A 20375-nucleotide genomic window follows, 5' to 3' on the forward strand; every position below is an offset into this window, starting at 1 on the left:
GCCATTTGATGAATCGGGAATTGGTGTGCAGATAGCACAGGAGAGGGCAGGGTTTTATTCTGTTGTGGAGGGTAAATGTGAGTCTGAGCTGACTGAATAGCATCTATCAATAAGAGTATTTGGCTAACAGCTTCCTCTGCTCTCAGGCCTCTTCAAATACTGAGACTAGGTAGGAAACAGTTCACTTGTTTTGAGATGAGACTGTCTCAATGTAACCTTTAACCAAGGCCAGCAGTTAAGAATAAAATACATTTTAGTATCTGGGGCTTCGTCTGACATACTTTGGACATGTTGCTAGGAGGGACGGGTCCTTGGAGAGGGACATCATGCTTGGGAGGGTGGAGGGACGGCGCAGGAGGGGAAGACCCTCTATGAGATGGATTGATTCGGTGACTGGGGTAATCGGGATGGGTGTATCAGAGGCAGTGCAGTTGGCGCAGGATAGAGCAGGGTTTAGGGCTATTGTGCATAGGGTCGCTATGAGTCGGAAACGACTTGACGGCACATAACAACAACAACAACATATGTTTGCCAGCAAGTCTGATTACAGGAGACTAAAAACCAGTTACCTGTTTAAAATAAACTTCATTCTTATGAGTGTTGAGTTTTATTATCTAACTATAGGATTTATTATTAGAACTATGATATTGAATGTGATTCTCTTGAGAGGAAAAATGTAGTCAGAGAACTTGATTATAAAAACTTCCTCTTTAATCAAAGGTTTTAACATCAAAAAGATTTCTCGAATAAAATGTAAAGTTTCCAATACATTGAAACATAAAATCCACAATCACCATACATATAATACCCAGCGGGAAAAAACTCAAAACCAGCAAGTTTACATAATTCCTGTACCTGAGCCCTATGGTCTTATTCTCAGACACTTTATCCATCTGCCAGGTGTGTTCTGTTGGATACCGATCTCATCATGGCTTCTGGGGTCATATGCAGCTGAGACTACAGGCCACAGACCACCCATGTGGCTGAAGGGAGTTGTGTGTGGTGGAGGCTCTGCTAAAGAATCAAAGCACTCACTAGTACATTCAAACAGTGTATTGAACATTCTTTAAATATCAAAGTGAAAAATAGGAAGGCAAGATTAGAAAGATGTTAGCAAGTAAGGACAGCTGTAAACAGAGTGAAGCTGAAAGTGGCTTTGCGAGCTTCATTTCTTTGGCTTCTTTGGTAGTGGCCGGCGGAACAGCAAGATGTGAGGTTCTGAAAGAGTAAGTGAAATCTGAGAAACAAGCTCACACCATTCTATTCACAGTCTGTAGTTATCCCATTCCACTCCAACCTCTTGCTATCAACCAACTCAGATCTTTATAACTAAATTAAAGTTTAAGCATATGGCTTTAGAAGCAGACCCAGAAGTCTGGCCTGTCTGCCAACTACAAAATTGTTAATATCAGTTCCTTTTGCTATGTGTACAGCCCTGGGGTGTTCTTTATTAGTTTTGCCTGGCAACTGGGTGTCTGGTATCTTACCAAGAAATAAACTTTGCTTGGCTTATTTGGAACACATCTATGAACTGGCTATCTTATGGAGAATGATGCAGGGATTCTAACCTCTACTACTATGAGATACTGGGCCTCAAAAAGAGTACCCTTGGCTAAACTTAAGCTAGAGGAGAGTTTTCAATGATAGGCTAGCTCTGAACTACTCTTCAGATGTTTACTTTATTCTTGGTTTTGGTCACTTTAGTTCTCCCCAATGGCTGGTGGAATAAAAGACTTAGTAAAATGATTCCTCTTTCTTACCCCACCACCAAATTGGGTCATGCATTTTTTTCTTTCATTCTAAAAGTATAGCAGTCCTACATGATTGCTGTTAGCCAGACTACTGACCTGGTTCATGGATCATATAGTGGACCCATCCCTGACTCTGCTGAACACCAAGATTCCTCCATTCAGATTCAGACATCAAATGAGTTTTAGGGACAAGCTTGGCTATATCCTTGGGCAACATGACATGCCTGTAACACAAACAAAGGGAAGTGGAGAATTTGTATTAGTACCAGGCCTTTGAACCACTTCACTGTGGTTCAACTCCCTGTTGTGAATCTGCATTCCCACCCCAGATATACTGAGTCAAAATCTACAGTTTAACAAGATCTCTACCACCTGGGAAGCTTGGCAAAATTGCAGATTTAGATAGTGTATCTGGGGTAGGAAAGCAAATTCACCTGAGGAGCTGTTAAAGAATAATTTTTGACTCAGTAAGTATATCTGAGGCAGGCAAGTAAATTTTCAGCAGCGGGTCCAATTGTAATGAATTTATTTAAAACTCTGGTCAGTACTAGGCACAGTCTGTTAGATAAAACACTGGACAAAGTCAAGAGAGCAAATAAAAGTGAAACCATTTTTCTTCTGTCAGGGAATTTGTGCAATCTTATTGTGGGACAGACCAAGTTATGTAAGTCTTCACAAAAGTACAAATGAATGAATAGTCAAATAAACAAGCACCTAAGCCCTAGGTTTCTACATTGTCATGGAATTTATAAGCTTCTAGTTGATTACCTGTAACATAATGGCAACTTCACAGTGTCATGTTAATAAGGTAAGTTTTGAACAGGACTGGTATAAGTGAATTGATTTTGTGGAGAAAGTAGGTGTATGTATATTGCTGTGTGGAAGGGTTATTGCAAAGGTGAAATGGAAATGTTTTAATTTAAAAAAAACAAAAAAAACAAACCCAACAAAAAACTATCCAAAATCTTATTTTCCTAATACTGAAGGGATGTGCCAAGAGACTTCTCTTGGGGAAACTCCACGTTTTCCTAACCAAGGTCAAGTTTTCATGGCAAAAATTTAATCATTTAGAATCAAGCTTCATGCTCAATGGAAATGTCCTACATGCTTTCTTTGGGTTAGTAAGTGAGGTCTTGAGAAATAATTCTAAAGGTCTGAAAATGATTTACATTCTAACAAGCTCCCGGTACAAAGTTCGCTTCAATGCATAATGAAACCAACCAACCAATCCTCTCAAAGTAAGCCATCACAGTCAAGCAAATTGTTACAACTTCAGGGGAGGAAACTAGTTGACATCTCTCTAACCCTGCAAAGATGTTACAAACATATAGTTTTAGTTAGCTCAGATGTAGAGGAAAACAGCTGAGGAAAATAAAATTGTGTCCAAGAAAGACGTGGCATAATGGTGTCTGTTTATCAGTACACACTGAATTCTCCAGAGCACCCAGTAGTTTTCAGTAGGTCAGAAACTTGTCAAGAGGCAAGTTTCTATTTTGTGTTTAACTGCAGAGACAAGATGCAAACTAGGAAGTACTCTTAAGTATGTGGGTTAATAAAAGTTAGTGCTATCAACAGTTGTGGAAGCCTTTGCCTGCCCTTACTTTACAATCTAGAATTACAGACGGAATATATAAAATGTTGGCTTTGCATCCATTTTAGGGATACCGTTTTTGCTATCCTTAGTCGACTATCCAGTTTCTAAACAATTTCAGGCAGGGATTCTCTCCTTCCTTCTTTGATCCTCAAATCAGGCAGTTTCTCCCAGGTGGTTTCCCCCTTTTATGACAGGTCTTTTGTGCTCCCACCACACTCTGAAACATCTCAAGATAGTGGTATTTATCACTTCTCTGAAGTCTGGTACTTAAGTTGTTGAAAGTATAGATCATGTCTTATCCTCGCACCATGGCAGAACACCTGACATCTACCTGTTAGCACTTCATAATTGATTCGTGAATCAAATATATGAAGTAATCGATTAGGTCCCTCAAAAGCCTTTTCTCAATTTTGATGGCCAGTTTTACTATACTCATGTTCTTAGCAGCCTTCCTAAAACACATCAGTCACATCTGCAGCACTAGGTCTCCACTCAAATTGAAGATAAGAGAACAATTCCAGCTCTGCTTGAGCTACATTCTCCCAGCCGACTCTAGGGTCCTATGGTATAGTGATAAGACTAGCAGGAAGAAGGGAAATTCAGTTTGCACAGTATTTGCGAGAGTGATTCAGAAACACTTAAGAGTGAGGATGACCTGCACTCTGTTGACGCCCACTTAGCTCAACTGCGGGTTTAATTCCAAATTCCCATCTTTATATTCTCTCCAAAGCATGCCTGTCCTTCGCGCATGCCCTTTATGTCTTACCTAAGTGAAACCCATTCCCGTTAACCTATCACGCATGCGCTATGGCTGTCGCCTCAGTTACTACTATTCGCACCCACTCTTGTCAATGCTCACAACTTCGTTACGTCCCCCGCGCCGGCACTAACCGGTACTCGAACTCCTCGTCGTCGTATTTATCCGAATAATAAATCTGTTTGTGCGACATAATCGCTCTGCCTGAAGGACTTCAGACTCGCGCCGCAAACCTCCAAACAACTCCCAGCAGCACGCGCTCCCACCCTCTTTGGCCTCGCTTTCAAACACACCGCCGGCACTTCTTATTGGTTCCTTTAGTTCAAGGCGGGACAGCTCCACCTTCAAGCCTCTCATTGGCCTAGATTTACTACTCCCAGGAATCGTTACTGGTCACTAAGTCTTAACATTTCTCAAGAACGAGCGTGGGTCTCTCGTGCACGTTCTTAAGCAGTCATTGGCTGCTCCAGGAAAGTAGGCGGGGTGAATGAGGGAACGGTGAGGTAGAGGGTCAGGGGTTAGTGAGGCCGGAAGTGGGTGCAATAAAGTTTCTCCAGGGAGGCCGGGTCCTGGGAGAAAGTTGGAGCGGCGACCTAAGGAAGCAGTGTCGCAATCCAGAACCAAATAGGTCCGCGGTGCGGTGTGGAGACTCCATGCAGCCCTGGTGAGTCTTGACGTTTTTTCACCTTAGGTGATTCATACCTCCACCCCGGAACCCCTCTCCCGGGACCCCACTTCCGGCTTTTATTGAGAAGTCCCGCCCCTTGAGACCCCCTCCCCGGAAGTCCCACCTCCCTGTTCTAAGGGGCTTCCCGAACATCTCTCCACTTCGAGGTCTTCTCAGAACCCCAGTTTTTCATTATTGTGCCTTACCCCACCTATTCTCCTAGCTTTCCAGGAATTCCCACCCCAGATACGCTTCCAAACCCTTATACGAGAAACCCTTCTAAGTCGCCAAAGCTCCGCCTCCTCGGGACGATCATCTGCTATCTCAAGTCTGTCCAAAAAATCTTAGCTCCCAGAAGGGCTAAAGTATTACGCTCCGAGTTGTTCGAATTCGTTGAAGCCACGCCTCGGAAGGAGCTCCGCCCTCCTGGAAGCTCCACCCCTTCCTTAATCCACGTCTGGTTGTCCAGAGGTTTTAGTACAAATCCTTGAGGCTCAAATCCTAGAGGCCACGCCCCCTTTGAGGTTTAAGCCCGATGGGACGCTGGTCATCTTCACCTCTGAAACTTCGTCTTTAGTGCCAGAAGCTTCGCTTACACTTTCTGTCCTTTCTTCATGTCCTTGGGCTGTTTCCTGAGCGCTCATGCGCCTCTGGATGGAAAGTCAAAGTTGGCACCTCAGGCCTTGAGTGAGCGAATCAAAGTCAACCCCTTCTTGAATTTTACTTCCCTCCACACTCTAGAGTAGAACTTGCTTTAAGTGGGCTGGACTTGGGGGTTTGGCAGGAACCGTAGTAGAGACTGGCTCATAGTTTCCCAGTCTCACTGCCTCTCATTCCCAGCACCGACTCCACCCCAGAAACAGCTGCAAAACGTACCTGTACCTCAAGAGTTGGGTAGGGCCAGGGTCTATTAGTGTATGGGTTGCTGGTATGACAGGAGATAGATATTCTCTCAGGACAGAATGGTTGTGTGGAGTAGGGGGTGTCCCTTTTTTCCTTAAGGGCACTCCTCTCGTCTCCCTTCCCCCTAACTGGAGTTCTTGTCTGGGCATTCCTCTTGGCCCAGCTCACCCATCCTTCCCTGCGGGGAACATTCCTGAGGCTTTCGCCATTTCCTGCTACTTCCCGTTCCTCTCTCCTCCTCCTTGCTGGGCTTTAAAGCCATACAATCACCAGAACTCTCTCACTAAAGCAGCCTTTCTCCCGGTGAAAATTTAGAGAGTGAAATGTAGTCATTCCTTTCTTCCAAATGCCCATACCTGTTGGTTACTTCCTGCCTCTGAATAACTCCCCAAGGATGGCAAGCTCTAAAGATTGGATATCCTGGGTGTGTGTGTGTGCTGTGAGGCCTTAGAAAATGGAGTGAGAATTTTCTATCAGGAGTTATATCTCTTTGTATCTCTTGGGATGAAGACTAAAGGGAAGTGAAAGATTTACCACTTGTATGAAGTGTTAGTATTGCTCATTACTATCATTGTATTATTACTTTTTTTTATTCTCTGAAGTAAATGAAGGACTGGGTAATTCTGAGATGAGTCTTGGGAGTATGTGTATCTTTGTTTCTGGCCACTTTCTAGCTTCCTTTTTGGCCCCACAGCTATAACAGGAAATTGTGAGTGGAAAGAATGGGTTTGGGATTGTGCCCTGCGTGCTGCCTTATAGCCCATCTTCTCCTGGCACCCCCCTTTCTCCTGTAGTTACTAACATAGAACTGTCTTCTTGATCCTTCCGACAGCCTTAGTCCTCACTTCTCTTGGAGAACTGTTCCACCCCCCACCCACCCCAGTGAGACCCCCCTGGTGTGAGGGACATTGTGCTGTATGGTGGGCACTTGACTAGTTACCAGTCATTGCTGCTGAGGAGTATGAATATAAATGGCTATTCAAAGGAGTTGACTTTAGAGTTAGTGCCAGGCCTTCCAGTTCTCAGCTTTGACAACCTGCTTTCTGGGGGAAAGGGGCAGAAAGGTGCTGTACCTAGCTTTGAACCACTGCTCTTTCCCATGGGGAGGGAAGAAAAGCCTCAGCTCTTGCCTGGTGGCTCCTTGACACACCACACAAGTTGGACTTTAGCCTCCTTCCTCTTTACATCCTCTGGGACTGCTTCCTTCTCTCCCTCCAGTCCACAGCTGTTGGGGGAGAGGGTGGTAGTGGCTCAGGCTCCCTGGGGGCACAACCCCACTGTGTATTTGGAGGTTGGGAGGTGGTTTGGGCTAGAGGATGGGGAAATGGAGGAGTGTCCCACCTGGACGGGAAAGAAAGTGCTGCGCTCAGGATCCACCTCCCTTTTCCAGCCCCTGCAGCCTCTGTTTCCTCCCTCATTGCCCTCCTCCCGTCCCTTCCCTGGCTTCCTGCTCCCCATGGCCTGCCCATGTCCGGTTTGGATTGATCCAGACCTCCCCTCCTCTTATCAGCCTCCTTTCCTTCCGTCTTCCTTCTCCATCCTTCCCTTCTGCCCTGCACCACTCCCTCCACCCCCCACCCCAGCCCCGCTCTCAATTCCTCCCCAGATTACTGGTTGGTTGGTTGCTTGGAGGTGGAGAAAGAGACGTGGCTGTCCTACCCCTGCCAGGGTTCTAGGTTTGGGCAGCAGAGGGGCTCAGCCCCTCAGTGCCTGTGAGTCAGCAGTGTCTTTGGGATTGGTCTCTCTCCTCAGCTCCCCGCCCCTGGGGAGGAGCCAGGCAGCTCTGGGTCTTGCCTGTTCTCCTCTTCGCAGAGAAGAGGCTCCACGCTCTGCAGGGATGGCCCCAGAAACTGCCCAGGGCTGAGCTGGGGGAGCTGAAGCCACCTGTCTCTGTCCCTCCCCAGGACTCCTGAGACCCCTGAGCCATAGAGGTCCGACCAGGCTAAGGGCCTGGGGATGCCCCCTGCCTGGCCCCCTTGCCCTGACTGGCAGGGGGGCCGGGCCGGGCAGCAGCACCCCTCTCACCCCAATCATGGATCTCCTTCCCCCCAAGCCCAAGTACAATCCGCTTCGGAATGAGTCTCTGTCATCGCTGGAGGAGGGGGCTTCAGGGTCCACTCCCCCGGAGGAGCTGCCTTCCCCATCAGCCTCATCCCTGGGGCCCATCCTGCCACCTCTGCCTGGGGACAATAGTCCCACTACCCTGTGCTCCTTCTTCCCCCGGATGAGCAACCTGAAGCTGGCCAACCCAGCTGGAGGGCGCCCGGGGCCGAGGGGGGAGCCAGGAAGGGCAGCTGAGGATGGGGAGGGGATTGCAGGGGCAGCTATGCTGGACTCAGGCCCCCTGCACCTCCTCCAGGACATGAACAAGCTGAGTGGAGGCGGCGGGCGCAGGACTCGGGTGGAAGGGGGCCAGCTAGGGGGCGAGGAGTGGACCCGCCACGGGAGCTTTGTCAATAAGCCCACGCGGGGCTGGCTGCATCCCAACGACAAAGTCATGGGACCTGGGGTTTCCTACTTGGTTCGGGTGAGTGAACATCCTCCCTTCCACTCCATTCCTGACACCCTCAACCCCTATCCCCACCCCAGTTCTTCTACACACTCTAGCTTTGCTGGAATGTTTTTTACCCCCTCCACTTTCCCAACAACCCTCACTCCTTGAGGGCTCTGTTCCAATCTCATATTCATTTCTGTTATTAAACCTTTCTTTGCTTTTCACCAATTATGTAGCCCCTTCCCTTTCAGCTAAGTGTGGGCCCTTCCTTTTTCCGTCTTCCCCACCCCCATGCTGCCATGCTTAGCACAATGCCCAGCACATGGCAGACCCTTAGGAAGTGTTGGAATGAGAGACTTCTTGATTTCTCCTGTCCAGTCCCCTCCCCTTTCTGGAGATGTCACTAGATTGTCTTCACCCCACCCTGTGCCTGTCAGTGCCCTCCGAAGTCTCTTCCCAGATGCCTCAGGTCCTCCTAACTTCCCTTTCTTTCTATCTTTATTCCCTGTTGTCTTGCACATTGTGGGATGTAGCCACGGTGAGTGGGCAGAACTTGCACATCCTTACTCCCCTCAGGGACCACTAAGAAGGAAGGGAGAAGTCGCAGGGCTCTTTGTGATGGGGCTGGTGGGAGGCGGCTAACATGCTGTCTCTGTCCTTCCTTCAGTATATGGGCTGTGTGGAGGTCCTGCAGTCCATGCGTGCCCTAGACTTTAACACCCGGACTCAAGTCACCAGGTAGGTCAGTGACTGACCTGGGTAGAGGATTGGATTATGAGACGAGGAGAGTTGATTGCATAGTTGTCGTGCTAGTAGTCTGAATGAGGAGAAAGGTGACCCAGATCCTTCTTACCTATTCAACCTTGGGAGCTGTGGGGTAGGTGGCAGAAGCTGCTGGCAGATGGACTTTGAGTGGAAAACAGGATGGATTGAAAGTTGCTGCCGTCTTTGGGAAGGGACCATTTAGTAGCCAGAAAGGGGTGGGGCTGTAGCCATTGAGGCCCTAACCCAATCAGCCAGGAAGCGGCCTCTCAGTGTCATCAAATATTAAAGGCCTTTAATTCAATCTGCCACGACAAAGAGCCTGGAGCGCCCTGGGAATCTGGCCTAGTCTTCCCCTCCCCCAGACCTGTGGCAGCCCCAGCTGAGTGGAAGGCAGGCTCTGAGCCTGAGTACCCCTCTTTTCTCCAGGGAGGCCATCAGTCTGGTGTGTGAGGCTGTGCCGGGTGCTAAAGGGGCAACAAGGAGGAGAAAGGTACTTGGGGATGATGGGGCTAGGGATGCAGGGGGCAAGGTGGCAGGTGGGCATGTGAGGAGAAAGCCAAAAGGCAGAAGTGTGGTTTCCTATTGCTGGGAACCCTCAGCTTGTGAAACGCCTGGACCCTTCCCTAGCCCTGTAGCCGCCCTCTCAGCTCCATCCTGGGGAGGAGTAACCTGAAATTTGCTGGAATGCCAATCACTCTAACAGTCTCCACCAGCAGCCTCAACCTCATGGCAGCTGACTGCAAACAGGTTGGTGGGGTAAGGCAGGGGGACCAGAAACACAGATAGAGCTAAGAGGGGATCTGGTAATGAAGGCAAAAACCTAGGGGGGAGAAGGGATGGAAATTATGGTCAAGAAAATTATGAGCACATGGGGTCAGAAGCTAAAAAGGTGGGTAGGTCAGGCTTTGGGGTACCCAGGTGGACTTTGAGGCTGCCTGACATCACTCCCCTCCTTCTTCAACCCCTGCCTTAACCCTCAGATCATCGCCAACCACCACATGCAGTCCATCTCGTTTGCGTCCGGTGGGGACCCGGTGAGTTAGAAAGAGATCACAGGTGGTAAGAGAAAAAAGTAAGGGGCTAGGGATGGGGAGCAAAGAGCTAGAGAAGAGGGGATTGTAGCACTGAAGGATATCTGGGTTTTAGAGGTAAGGAAATCAAGTGGGGTGTGGGCATCTGGGAAATTCACCTGACTGGCTTCTTCTGACTCTGTCCACCCCAGGACACAGCTGAATACGTCGCCTATGTTGCCAAAGACCCCGTGAATCAGAGAGGTGAGGCGCGGTGGGGAGCACTGGGTGGGGCCGGCTGTTCATGAGGCAGGTGAGCAGGATTGGGGTCTTCTTTCCCTGCTTGGAGTAGAAATGATCAGGGGCACTGGCTGGGAAAGATGAGAGCCCCTGTCCATGCCTCTTCTGGCACTCCCACCTCAGTGCTCACTGGTGGCCTCTGCTGTGCCCCCAGCCTGCCACATCTTGGAGTGTCCTGAAGGGCTCGCCCAGGATGTCATCAGCACCATTGGCCAGGCCTTTGAGTTACGCTTCAAACAATACCTCAGGAACCCACCCAAGCTAGTCACTCCCCATGACAGGTGAGCTGGCACGAAGAGGGTGGGCAGAACCTAGTGGGGAAAATAGGTCTGTTTTTCCCACACTTGGGTTCAGTGCTGTTCAGGGAAGGAAATAACCTGTATGCCCCTGCTTCCCACTTCCTGCTATTCTTAAATTTCCTGTGGTCCATCAGAAAAGGCTTTTAAGGCCCTGCCTGCTGCAGGGCCAGCTCTTCCTCTTGTTTGCCCTTGATGGAACTGTGTTACCAGGCCTCTAGCCTGCATCTCTGTCCCTGGCTATGGCTAGATGGGCTCTTTTAGCTGTAACTTCACTTCTGGCCCACTCTTTTTTCTTGCCCATGTCTCTGTTCTGTGTTCTAGCTTTTCTTGCCCCTAGAAGAAACTGAATGAAAGAAATGTTCTTTTTCCTGAGATCTTTTTCCTAACTCGTCTTGAGGGATAAATCACCAGTAGGCACTGACTGTTTTGAGGAGGTTAAAAGATTATGTCATCAACATTCCCACACCTCCATATTAGTGGTTCCCATTCCCCACCTTTCTTTGCCTTAGGAGATAGTGTTGGGCATGAACTTTAAAGTCAAGCCTAAATTGAAATTACAGCTTCACCCCCTTCTCATTGTATCCCTGTAGACAGATCTTTTCATTTCTCATTTTATTTCATCTATAATATTGAGGAAGGAAATAGTATTGATCTTAAAATGTTGTTAGGAGGATGAAATGATTATGTATATAAACCCACAGCCTCAAGTTTAACTTAAAATAAGAGCCAGCATATGGCCGTGCTTTAGTTCTCTCCCTTCCATCTTCCTGATCCAACATACGTTTGCATGTGGACTCTTCATTCGATGATGTTCCTCTCAGGATGGCTGGCTTTGATGGTTCAGCTTGGGATGAGGAGGAGGAAGAACCACCAGACCATCAGTACTATAATGACTTTCCGGGGAAGGAACCCCCTCTTGGTGGGGTAGTGGACATGAGGCTTCAGGAAGGAGCTGCCCCAGGGGCTGTTCGACCCACTCCAGCCAGTGCCCAGACGCCCAGTCACCTGGGTGCTACTTTGGTAAGCTGTATGGATAAAGTCAGGCTGGGCCCATAATGGGAGTGTTTGGTTAGCAAGTATGTGGTTTCATCTTATTTTTTCCCTTGCAGCCTGTGGGGCAGCCTGTTGCAGGGGAATCAGAAATCCGAAAGCAAATGCCACCTCCACCACCCTGTCCAGGTATGAAGGGAACTGAGATTGGCAGAGCCAGATGTGTAAGAGGCAGAGGTTGAATCACTGTAAAATTCCTCTTTCCTCAGCAGGTCGAGAACTCTTTGATGATCCCTCCTATGTCAACGTCCAAAACCTAGACAAGGCCCGGCAAGCAGGGGGCAGGGGCGGGCCCCCCAATCCTGCTGTCAATGGCAGTGCTCCTCGAGACCTCTTTGACATGAGTGAGTATTCCTTTCTACTTTATGCAATCTCACCTTCCCTCTTGGTTCCACTTCTCTTGCCCATCTATCTACTCTCTCCTTCCTGGGTTTTCCTCCACTAACATCTGAGGTTCTGGCCATATCTCATCCTGTTGTTGATTGCCGTCGAGTCGTAGAGACTCCATGAACAAAAGACCTAATGCCTTTTCGTAGCTATTGTTTTTTCTCCAAGTTCATGGAGTTTCCAGAGGCATGTGGTTTAGGAAGTGGATGCCACTCCTGCTTCCAAACCTGTTTACAAATGGGAGCTCCACCAAACACTGTCCACAATGGGAAAGCATTATGGTTTTTGATATCCCCATAGCACAAGGTTCAGTATCACAGCAAACCCAGGTTATCTCATACAGCACATTGACAATCTTAGCTACCTCTTCTAATCTTTTCTCTACACCCTCAGAGCCCTTTGAAGATGCCCTTCGGGTGCCTCCACCTTCCCAGCTGGTATCCATGGCTGAGCAGCTCCGAGAGGAGTCCTGGTTTCACGGGAAGCTGAGCCGGCGGGAGGCTGAGGCACTGTTGCAGCTCAACGGGGACTTCCTGGTGCGGGAGAGCACGACCACACCTGGCCAGTATGTGCTCACAGGATTGCAGAGTGGTCAGCCTAAGCACCTGCTCCTGGTGGACCCTGAGGGTGTGGTGAGTGTGGCTGTTGGGGTGTGTGTGTATGGGGATGGTGTAAAGAAGGTACAGTATCCTTCAGTGCAGTTCTGTTCCTTTAGGCATTATTTCCTAGACTTTCCCTACTGGCCATCCCTGCATGGGCCTTTGCTATTCTTTAAAGAGTCTGATGTCCCTTTTCCCGCAGCTGAGATAACTTCCCTTCATACATCCCTGATCCTGAGCTCCCCTCAGCCTGGGCCAGTCCTCAAATCCCTGATTGTTAAGCCCGTCAGAGCTCCAAGGGGCTTTAGTGCTCATCTCACTTGAGCCCCTTTTGACAGATGAGAAAACCACGCTGGAGACGCTGTGACGCCCAGTGTCAGATGGCTAGAGTCTAGATCCAAGTGTCTCATCTTGCAGGAGGAGCGAGCATTCCCTAGACTCAAGGCTCAGACCAGTGCTCATTTTTCTCCTGCTTGCATTGCATACAACTTTGGTCTCTGCTCCTGTAATCTCAGCTTCCTTTTCTACATGTTTTTGCCCTATGTATTCTCCAAAACATGCCAGCTTCCTCTAGGGTAAGGAAGGCGTAGCTTTCCCTCAGTGCTGACTCCTGGGTTGATGTCCTCTCTGCCTACTCTCGGTTCACTGCTCCGCAGGTTCTCATAACTGTCTCTAACTGCACTGTGGAGAATCCTCCATGATCAGGACCGACAGCTCCCACCACCACCTGTCATCTTTTTTTTCTCATCAACCCTCTTGTATATTCCAGCTTCCTTAACTTTGGGAGCTGAGGTCTTACTTGACTCTTAACCTGAATTGACCTACTTCTCCCTTTCCTTTTCAGGTTCGGACAAAGGATCACCGATTTGAGAGTGTCAGCCATCTCATCAGCTACCACATGGACAATCACTTGCCCATCATCTCTGCGGGCAGCGAACTGTGTCTGCAGCAGCCAGTGGAGAGAAAAGTGTGATCCTTCTCTACGCTCTCTCTGAAGATGACCTCCAGCCCTTCCACCCTCTTCCCTGACTCTCAGGACCTCTCGTTCTGCGGACTGGGCCTTGTGTAGGAGCCTTCAGTGGCGTGAACACTGGGCTCAGTGTCTGCTCGAGATGGTTTGAGTCAGGAGACTGGGGTAGAATCCTGTTTCTCCCCAAACCTCACCAAAGTATTAATGTACAGAGTGGTTCCCTTCCCTGGGCCTTGCCTGTGCCAATCTGATACTCCCCTTCCCCAGGAAGGTGGGTGCTTGAGACCTGGGCAGTGCCTCTTTGTAATGGAAAAGGTCCTGTGGTGATAAGCTGAGTTGAGTTACCACCCTTCCAGGGAAGGGGGAATTGAGTCACACCTTTATTCTATCCCTGGGCTCAGGGTCCCCCCTCAAACTCCTCATAACCCTCCCTCCCATGTTTAAACTTTGTGCCTTTGACCGTCTCCTAGGTCTGAAGATATTTTATGCAGAGTTTTTGGGCCTCTGAGATCGAGGAAAGGGGTCTTGATACCTTGGCTTCTGGGACCCGTTCCTCTCCTTGCTCAGCAACCCTTCCAATTTCAGTTGGGAGAACAGAGGCAGGAGTGGCAGTTGTCCCCTCTCAGGGGATATGCAACCCTTATAGAGACTGTCCCAGGGCCCCCCTCCTGGCCAGGGGTGAAATGGGTCCTTCCCCCAATCAGTGCCTCCTGGCTGGGGTCCCTCACAGAGGGGTCTGTATATACATTTCGTAATCCCCATCCCCTCCCTTGTTGCATGAATGTTATACTCTACAGCCAAAGTGTAGCCCTTTCTCCTGTAGCCTCTGTGCTGTATCCACCTGCTCGAGGGGTTGGGGGATGTGGGGGAGACTGATTTTGGACCTCTCTTGTACGGTTAAATCACGTGGGTGGATCTGCAGAGAGGGGAATAGGGCATCAGGACTCTAAAGCAGTAGACAATCCCCAAATACCATCTCTAGATGTAGCACTGCTTTTTTTATCTTATATGCATATCTTTTAGGGCTGTAGATTTACTCTAATTTTATGTGGCTTAATCTTGAGCACAAAATTATTATAATCAATTACGTTTATATAATCACTTCGTTGACGTTTCAAAGCCCTTTTACAACTTTGCATTTTCCTCACCCTAGCTTGTGAGGTAATTGGAAGTGGCAGCATTATGTTTTGTGGTTTTTAAAATTTTTTTAAGAAGACCTAAGGCAGAGAAAAAATTGGTCAAGAACTAAGACTAGAGAAACTTGGGCTTCTTACCACCAAGATTGGGTGGCAGAATTTCTGCTAAAGTGTTTTAACTTCAGGAAAGGGACGTGGGAACCTGCAGTTATTTATTGTGAACCTTCTACATGTCTAGCACTTGCTCTGGGCCTAGTGTGTGGCCCCAGGGAAGCCGGCCCTGCCATTTCTCTAGGTCTTGTGCATAAGAGGGAGTTGACTGTTGGATCCTTTGCCGCCTTGTTTTGTTTGGATGTTTTCACGGGTCTCACCTTATACCAAAGGGAAAGAATCCTCATTAAAGTCCGTATTTCTTCTACCTTGGTTGCTTGTCTGTGCCTCTTTCCACCCTTCTGTTCACTGTGGGTCGTGGCGGGAGGGGAGGAAGGGGGAGTGGTATCGAGCCGCTTGGCTCACCTGGGTGCATCTGCTCACCTGGGCGCCCCGCGCCAGCCCGAATACCTGCTGCGCCACCCAGGCAGGCGGGGATGTTTGGGGCCCACGCTCTCATAAGGATGCCCATGTCTGTAGGAGAGCCACCAGGTGGGGGACAGGATGCACGTCCCGTGGCCTTGTAGGTTCCCGAAAGTCGGAAGCCTGGAAAGCCTAAATCTCGCAGTTCGAGGTACACTCCCGGTGGCCCCTCTGCCCGGAATGGTACGGCCCGGCAGCAAGCTCTGCTGGGTGCGGCGGTCAGAGGTGCGGCGATATAGGCCACTTCCCCGGACTAGAACAGCCTCTCCGCGCACTAGGTCGTGCGGCGTGGGGCACCGCTTTCCCCACTCGGCCGGCCGCCGGGTGGAGCGCCCCGCCTCGCGCTCCCCCTCCCGCCCGGCTCAGTGGAGGCGGCCGAACCGACTTCCGGTTCCTGCTGCCGCTGCGGGCGGGCGCTGAGTCTGGAACGGGCGCGTAGTTCGTGCTCTGGTTCCGTGCTTCTCCCTCGCCACACCTAGTGGTTGCTGTAGCTGGGGGTCCGCGCCGCCCCTGACTTCCCTCCCGGGAGATGATGCGGCCCGAGGGCGCCTCCATCCCGCGCCGTCGCTAACCCTGGTCCCCCACTCCATGGCCGCCTCGGCGCCGCCCCCACCGGACAAGCTGGAGGGAGGTGGCGGCCCCGCACCACCCCCTGCGCCGCCCAGCACTGGGAGGAAGCAGGGCAAGGCCGGTGAGAACCCTGAGAGGGGTTGGGGCTGGGGAGGCGGTGGCTGGAGAGGCCGAGGACCTCAGAACCCTGAAAAGGAATTGGTGGAGCGGGTGTAGGGGTCTTAGGCTGAGGAGTCTAAAGAAAGGCTCGCCACCCTCGGTGCCTCTCTTGCAGCTCATCTTTTAAGATCTTGCCACTGTCAGCCTTCGAAGCTTGAGAGAATGGGTGACTGGAGACCTTAGGGGTTTTGGGGTAGTTGTCACAGATTGAGGGGCCTGTGGTTGGAGGCGCATGAAATTCAAGAGTCTTGGAGGCTGAGGGTATCAGTATGGCTCTCTTTCACTTAAAGAGCCAGCTGACAGTGTGGTCTTGCTCGTGATTAATATTTCATACCACACTTATTGCCAGTATTTGTGTAATAAGAAAAAAAATGTACAATTAAAGTTAGAGGCATTCAGGGGATGGCGGGGGAAAAAGAAAGAAGTTGAAAACCCCCAGGAAAACATGCCTGCATCTGCCATTTGCTGATCTTCCAGGTCTGCAAATGAAGAGCCCAGAAAAGAAGCGGAGAAAGTCAAACACTCAGGTGAATGGTAGTTGTTGGTGGGGTAATTCTTCACAGGCCCTCAGACCCTCTCTGTAGCTTAAGTATCCATTTGTTTTCCTGTAGATACAGAGAATGAAAACTGCCTTTTCTTGCTCTATTTCTCATCCTTTTCCTCAGTCTCATAGCAAACACCCAGAGAAATAGTCTTCTCCAAGAGGTGATTTGATCAAAGATCTTATCAGGCATGATTACACCACCTTCCTCCTTTTTTTTCTGTTCTAGTTACTTTAGAATATTAACAGATGCCACTTCCTAAGGCCCATGAATTGTGGTAAAGTTGCAGTAACAGTTTTGGGAGATAGGCATTAGTGCCTGCTCCAGTATTTTGAAGATATTCAGGGTCAGAGCTAGGATTCAGATCTAGGGTTCAAAACACAGTTACTGCACTCTGCTGCCTTTGCTCTTCATCCTGTTACATGCTAAGGTCCATCTCGGTTTAAGATTTGAGATGGCCAGTTGTTATTACGTGCCACTGAGTTGACTGCGACTCATAGCAACCCTGTGAACCATGCCTTAGCCTGCACTGACCTCACAATCTCTGATAAGGCCCAAACCTATTGTTGGTGTCACTTTGTCCGTCTATCTTGTTAAAAATCTGACTCTCCACTTTCCCAGCCTGATGTCTATTTCCAAGGACTGACTCCCTCTTGACAATTTGCCTAAAGTAGGTAAGGTGCAGTTTCACCATCCTTGCTTCTAATGAGCACTCTGGTTTCACTTTCTCCAAGGTAGACTTGTTTGTTCTTTTGTCAGTTCATGGAATATTCAGTATTTTTTGCCAACACCACATTCCCACCTCCAAATCCCGTGTTTGTAATGCTCTTCTAGTTTAGTGTCTCTCTCCCTCCATGACCTTTTCCTCATTTCTTCCCCACTAGGGCCCTGCATACTCACATCTGACGGAGTTTGCGCCACCCCCAACTCCTATGGTGGATCATCTGGTTGCCTCCAACCCTTTTGAGGATGACTTTGGAGCTCCCAAGGTGGGGGCTGCAGCCCCTCCTTTCCTTGGAAGTCCTGTGCCATTTGGAGGCTTCCGTGTACAGGGGAGCATGGCTGGCCAAGTACCCCCAGGCTATGGCACTGGTGGTGGAGGTGGTCCCCAGCCTCTCCGTCGACAGCCTCCTCCCTTCCCTCCCAACCCTATGGGCCCTGCTTTCAACATGCCCCCCCAGGGCCCTGGCTACCCCCCCCCAGGAAACATGAACTTTCCCAGCCAACCCTTCAATCAACCTCTGGGACAAAACTTTAGCCCTCCTAGTGGACAGATGATGACAGGCCCAGTGGGAGGATTTGGTCCCATGATCTCACCCACTATGGGACAGCCTCCCAGAGGGGAGCTGGGTCCTCCTCTTCCTCAACGCTTTGCCCAACCAGGAGCACCTTTTGGTCCCTCTCCTCTTCAGAGACCTGGCCAGGGGCTCCCCAGCCTGCCCCCTAACACAAGTCCTTTTCCTGGTCCAGACCCTGGCTTTCCTGGCCCTGGTGGTGAGGATGGGGGAAAGCCTTTGAATCCACCTGCTCCCACAGCTTTTCCCCAGGAACCCCACTCAGGCTCCCCGGCTGCTGCTGTTAACGGGAATCAACCCAGTTTTCCTCCCAACAGCAGTGGGCGGGGTGGGGGCACTCCAGATGCTAACAGCCTGGCACCCCCTGGCAAAGCAGGTGGGGGCTCAGGGCCCCAGCCTCCCCCAGGCCTGGTGTATCCGTGTGGTGCCTGTCGGAGTGAGGTGAACGACGACCAGGATGCCATTCTATGCGAGGCCTCCTGCCAGAAGTGGTTTCACCGAGAGTGCACGGGCATGACTGAGAGTGCCTATGGGCTGCTGACCACCGAGGCTTCTGCCGTCTGGGCCTGCGATCTCTGCCTCAAAACCAAGGAGATTCAGTCTGTCTACATCCGTGAGGGTATGGGGCAGCTGGTGGCTGCCAATGATGGGTGACACTGGCATGGTGGCCCAGGGAAGCTCACATGTCCCTCCCTGCTCTTCTGGAGTGATTGTGTCTGGCTCTTGGTCCTTGTTTCCAGTGGCTTCCTAGTCCATTAGGGGCAGGAACACAATGGCTCCTTGGGGCAGAAAAGGAACTGAAATAGGCAGGCAGAAGAAGGGCCTGGATTATTCACTTTTCTGGAACTTGCCTGTTGAGATCTACGAAGGTCCGGGAAACCAAAGCCTTGCTGTGTGGAGCCTTTTTCTTTTTTTTGGTGGCTGTCTCTGGAAGCCTAGGGCTGTGGCCTCAAGAGAGGAGGGGCTGGAGGTTAGGTGTGCCCTCTGTAGATGAGGGGTGCCCTCTAACACCTGTGCCTAATGTCCCTATCTAGCCCCACAGTACCAGCCTTGGTTGGTTTGGTTTTTGGTTTTTTTTGTTTGTTTGTTTGTTTCAAGAGTGGACAGAGCAATTGTGTGGTCTGTTGCCACCTTACATTAGTCTTCCATGGGCTCTCTGAGGCAGCGTTAGGACATAAATGGAAATTCCCCCCCCCCCCTTCCCTTTGCCTCTTTCAAAAGCTACCCAACTCTTCTCAGAGAACTAGCTTGAAGAAGCTGGAGGGTTCTTGACTATGAGAGTATCTTGGTGATTTGGGTCTTTAGGATGGTAAAGAGATGCTGTCAGAATACATTTCCCTTATACCAAAGTCACTGACCTTTTCTCAGCCTCCCTTGTGATTTTCTCCTCATGTCCATGATTTTTGCCAAAAAGTAAGGTATGTGTGTGTAGTCTGACACACCAGGATATCTGAAGTTTGAACTGACTTGGAAGTCTGGACTCTGGTCAAACAACCTTCCCCCACCTTGTCCATCTGTTGCACATTTTCTTCAGCACCTTTCTTCAAGTTTTGGTGCTCTTATGCCCCTGCCTCCCTGGTTTGACTGAAGGAAAGCATGAAAAGGGGATCCTTATACCTCATTTCCTCTCCCAATAAAGGATTCAAGCAAGGCCCTACCACAACCTTGTGGATAAGGGAAGTAGGAAGCACTAGGACCTCATTGCCATGGTACTGAAAGGTAAAAGAGCCTGGATACTTACTTTACTCCCCTACCATTCTTTCATGTGGGAGCAAGATGGGCATTCTCTTCCCACTAGAGGGTCAGCAGTGAGTTGGTTCTGACTTGATGGTACATTATCAATACCACCATTGTCTCAGATCTTCTCAGGCCCAGGAATCTAGCAGTTCTCGTTCCTCTCAGCTCTGAGCTTTATTTTTGAAGCACTGTCTGCCAGATAGGGGACCAGGGGCAGTTCTGAACCCCTGCTGCCACAAATTAATCTTTAGAACATGTTCACATTCCTCATTGGGAATGTGGGGAAGGGAAGCGGGGGTATGGCCTTGAGAAGTTGGTACAAAAAGCTCACAAGGTGTAGTGGCCTTGAGAAGTTGGTACAAAAAGTTGACAAGGTATAGTGGCAAAGGCCCTTCTGTGGTCTCCTTCCCCACTTCTGGGTTTCCTAGCACAAGCAGAGGAATGGCGGGCAATACAGAGCACATTTGTCCTCTGGAGCCAGCAGCAGCCTGTGAGGCTTCCAGCAGGCCTCTGGACTTTGTCTTCCCATACTAAAACTAGATGGCACCTAACTCCCCACCACTCAACTTTGTGTTGTGTTTCTGTTTGCCTTTTATCTGTTGATATTTTTGTGTTTTTCTCCCTCCTCCTCTATTTGTAAAATGAGGGAGGTCCTGGGGGGGGATGTCTTTGCTCACTCACCCGCATTCACCACTACTTGGAAGAAAGTGTGTGTGTGTGAGATGTAGTGGGAGAGTATTTTGTACGGTTGGATTAATAAAATGACTTGAAAATTCAGACAAGGACTCCAGCTGTTTGTGCAAAAAGAGCTGTGAAC

The 20375-nt window shown here is 49.7% G+C and overlaps 3 protein-coding genes across 5 annotated transcripts; 2 read left to right on the forward strand and 1 right to left on the reverse strand.

The window, feature by feature from the left end:
* Positions 1 to 1165: 1165 nt before the first annotated feature.
* On the reverse strand, positions 1166 to 4360 carry CKS1B (CDC28 protein kinase regulatory subunit 1B). The gene is made up of 3 exons (XM_006895829.1): positions 4237 to 4360; positions 1848 to 1975; positions 1166 to 1218 (listed from the first exon to the last, which is right to left on the reverse strand). The coding sequence occupies exons 1-3, from the start codon at positions 4293 to 4295 to the stop codon at positions 1166 to 1168; spliced, it is 240 nt and encodes a 79-aa protein (XP_006895891.1). The 5' UTR covers positions 4296 to 4360.
* A 178-nt stretch (positions 4361 to 4538) lies between these two features.
* On the forward strand, positions 4539 to 14036 carry SHC1 (SHC (Src homology 2 domain containing) transforming protein 1). 3 transcript variants are annotated; one of them, XM_006895832.1, is made up of 13 exons: positions 4539 to 4766; positions 8032 to 8199; positions 8834 to 8904; positions 9358 to 9421; positions 9559 to 9678; positions 9912 to 9965; positions 10154 to 10205; positions 10396 to 10522; positions 11362 to 11560; positions 11650 to 11719; positions 11800 to 11934; positions 12371 to 12609; positions 13421 to 14036. In XM_006895832.1, the coding sequence occupies exons 2-13, from the start codon at positions 8035 to 8037 to the stop codon at positions 13547 to 13549; spliced, it is 1425 nt and encodes a 474-aa protein (XP_006895894.1). In that variant the 5' UTR covers positions 4539 to 4766; positions 8032 to 8034; the 3' UTR covers positions 13550 to 14036. The 3 variants fall into 3 exon arrangements, with proteins under 3 accessions (XP_006895894.1, XP_006895892.1, XP_006895893.1); XM_006895830.1 differs by lacking the exon at positions 4539 to 4766 and having other exon boundaries at positions 7483 to 8199; positions 13421 to 13549; XM_006895831.1 differs by lacking the exon at positions 4539 to 4766 and having other exon boundaries at positions 7483 to 8199; positions 11803 to 11934; positions 13421 to 13549.
* A 1604-nt stretch (positions 14037 to 15640) lies between these two features.
* On the forward strand, positions 15641 to 18877 carry PYGO2 (pygopus family PHD finger 2). The gene is made up of 3 exons (XM_006895833.1): positions 15641 to 15946; positions 16462 to 16511; positions 17411 to 18877. The coding sequence occupies exons 1-3, from the start codon at positions 15844 to 15846 to the stop codon at positions 18473 to 18475; spliced, it is 1218 nt and encodes a 405-aa protein (XP_006895895.1). The 5' UTR covers positions 15641 to 15843; the 3' UTR covers positions 18476 to 18877.
* The last annotated feature ends 1498 nt before the right edge of the window (positions 18878 to 20375 follow it).

This window comes from Elephantulus edwardii, unplaced genomic scaffold, assembly GCF_000299155.1.
Source record: "Elephantulus edwardii isolate Elephantulus edwardi_28Jun2011 unplaced genomic scaffold, EleEdw1.0 scaffold00176, whole genome shotgun sequence".
Classification (NCBI taxonomy): Eukaryota; Metazoa; Chordata; class Mammalia; order Macroscelidea; family Macroscelididae; genus Elephantulus; species Elephantulus edwardii.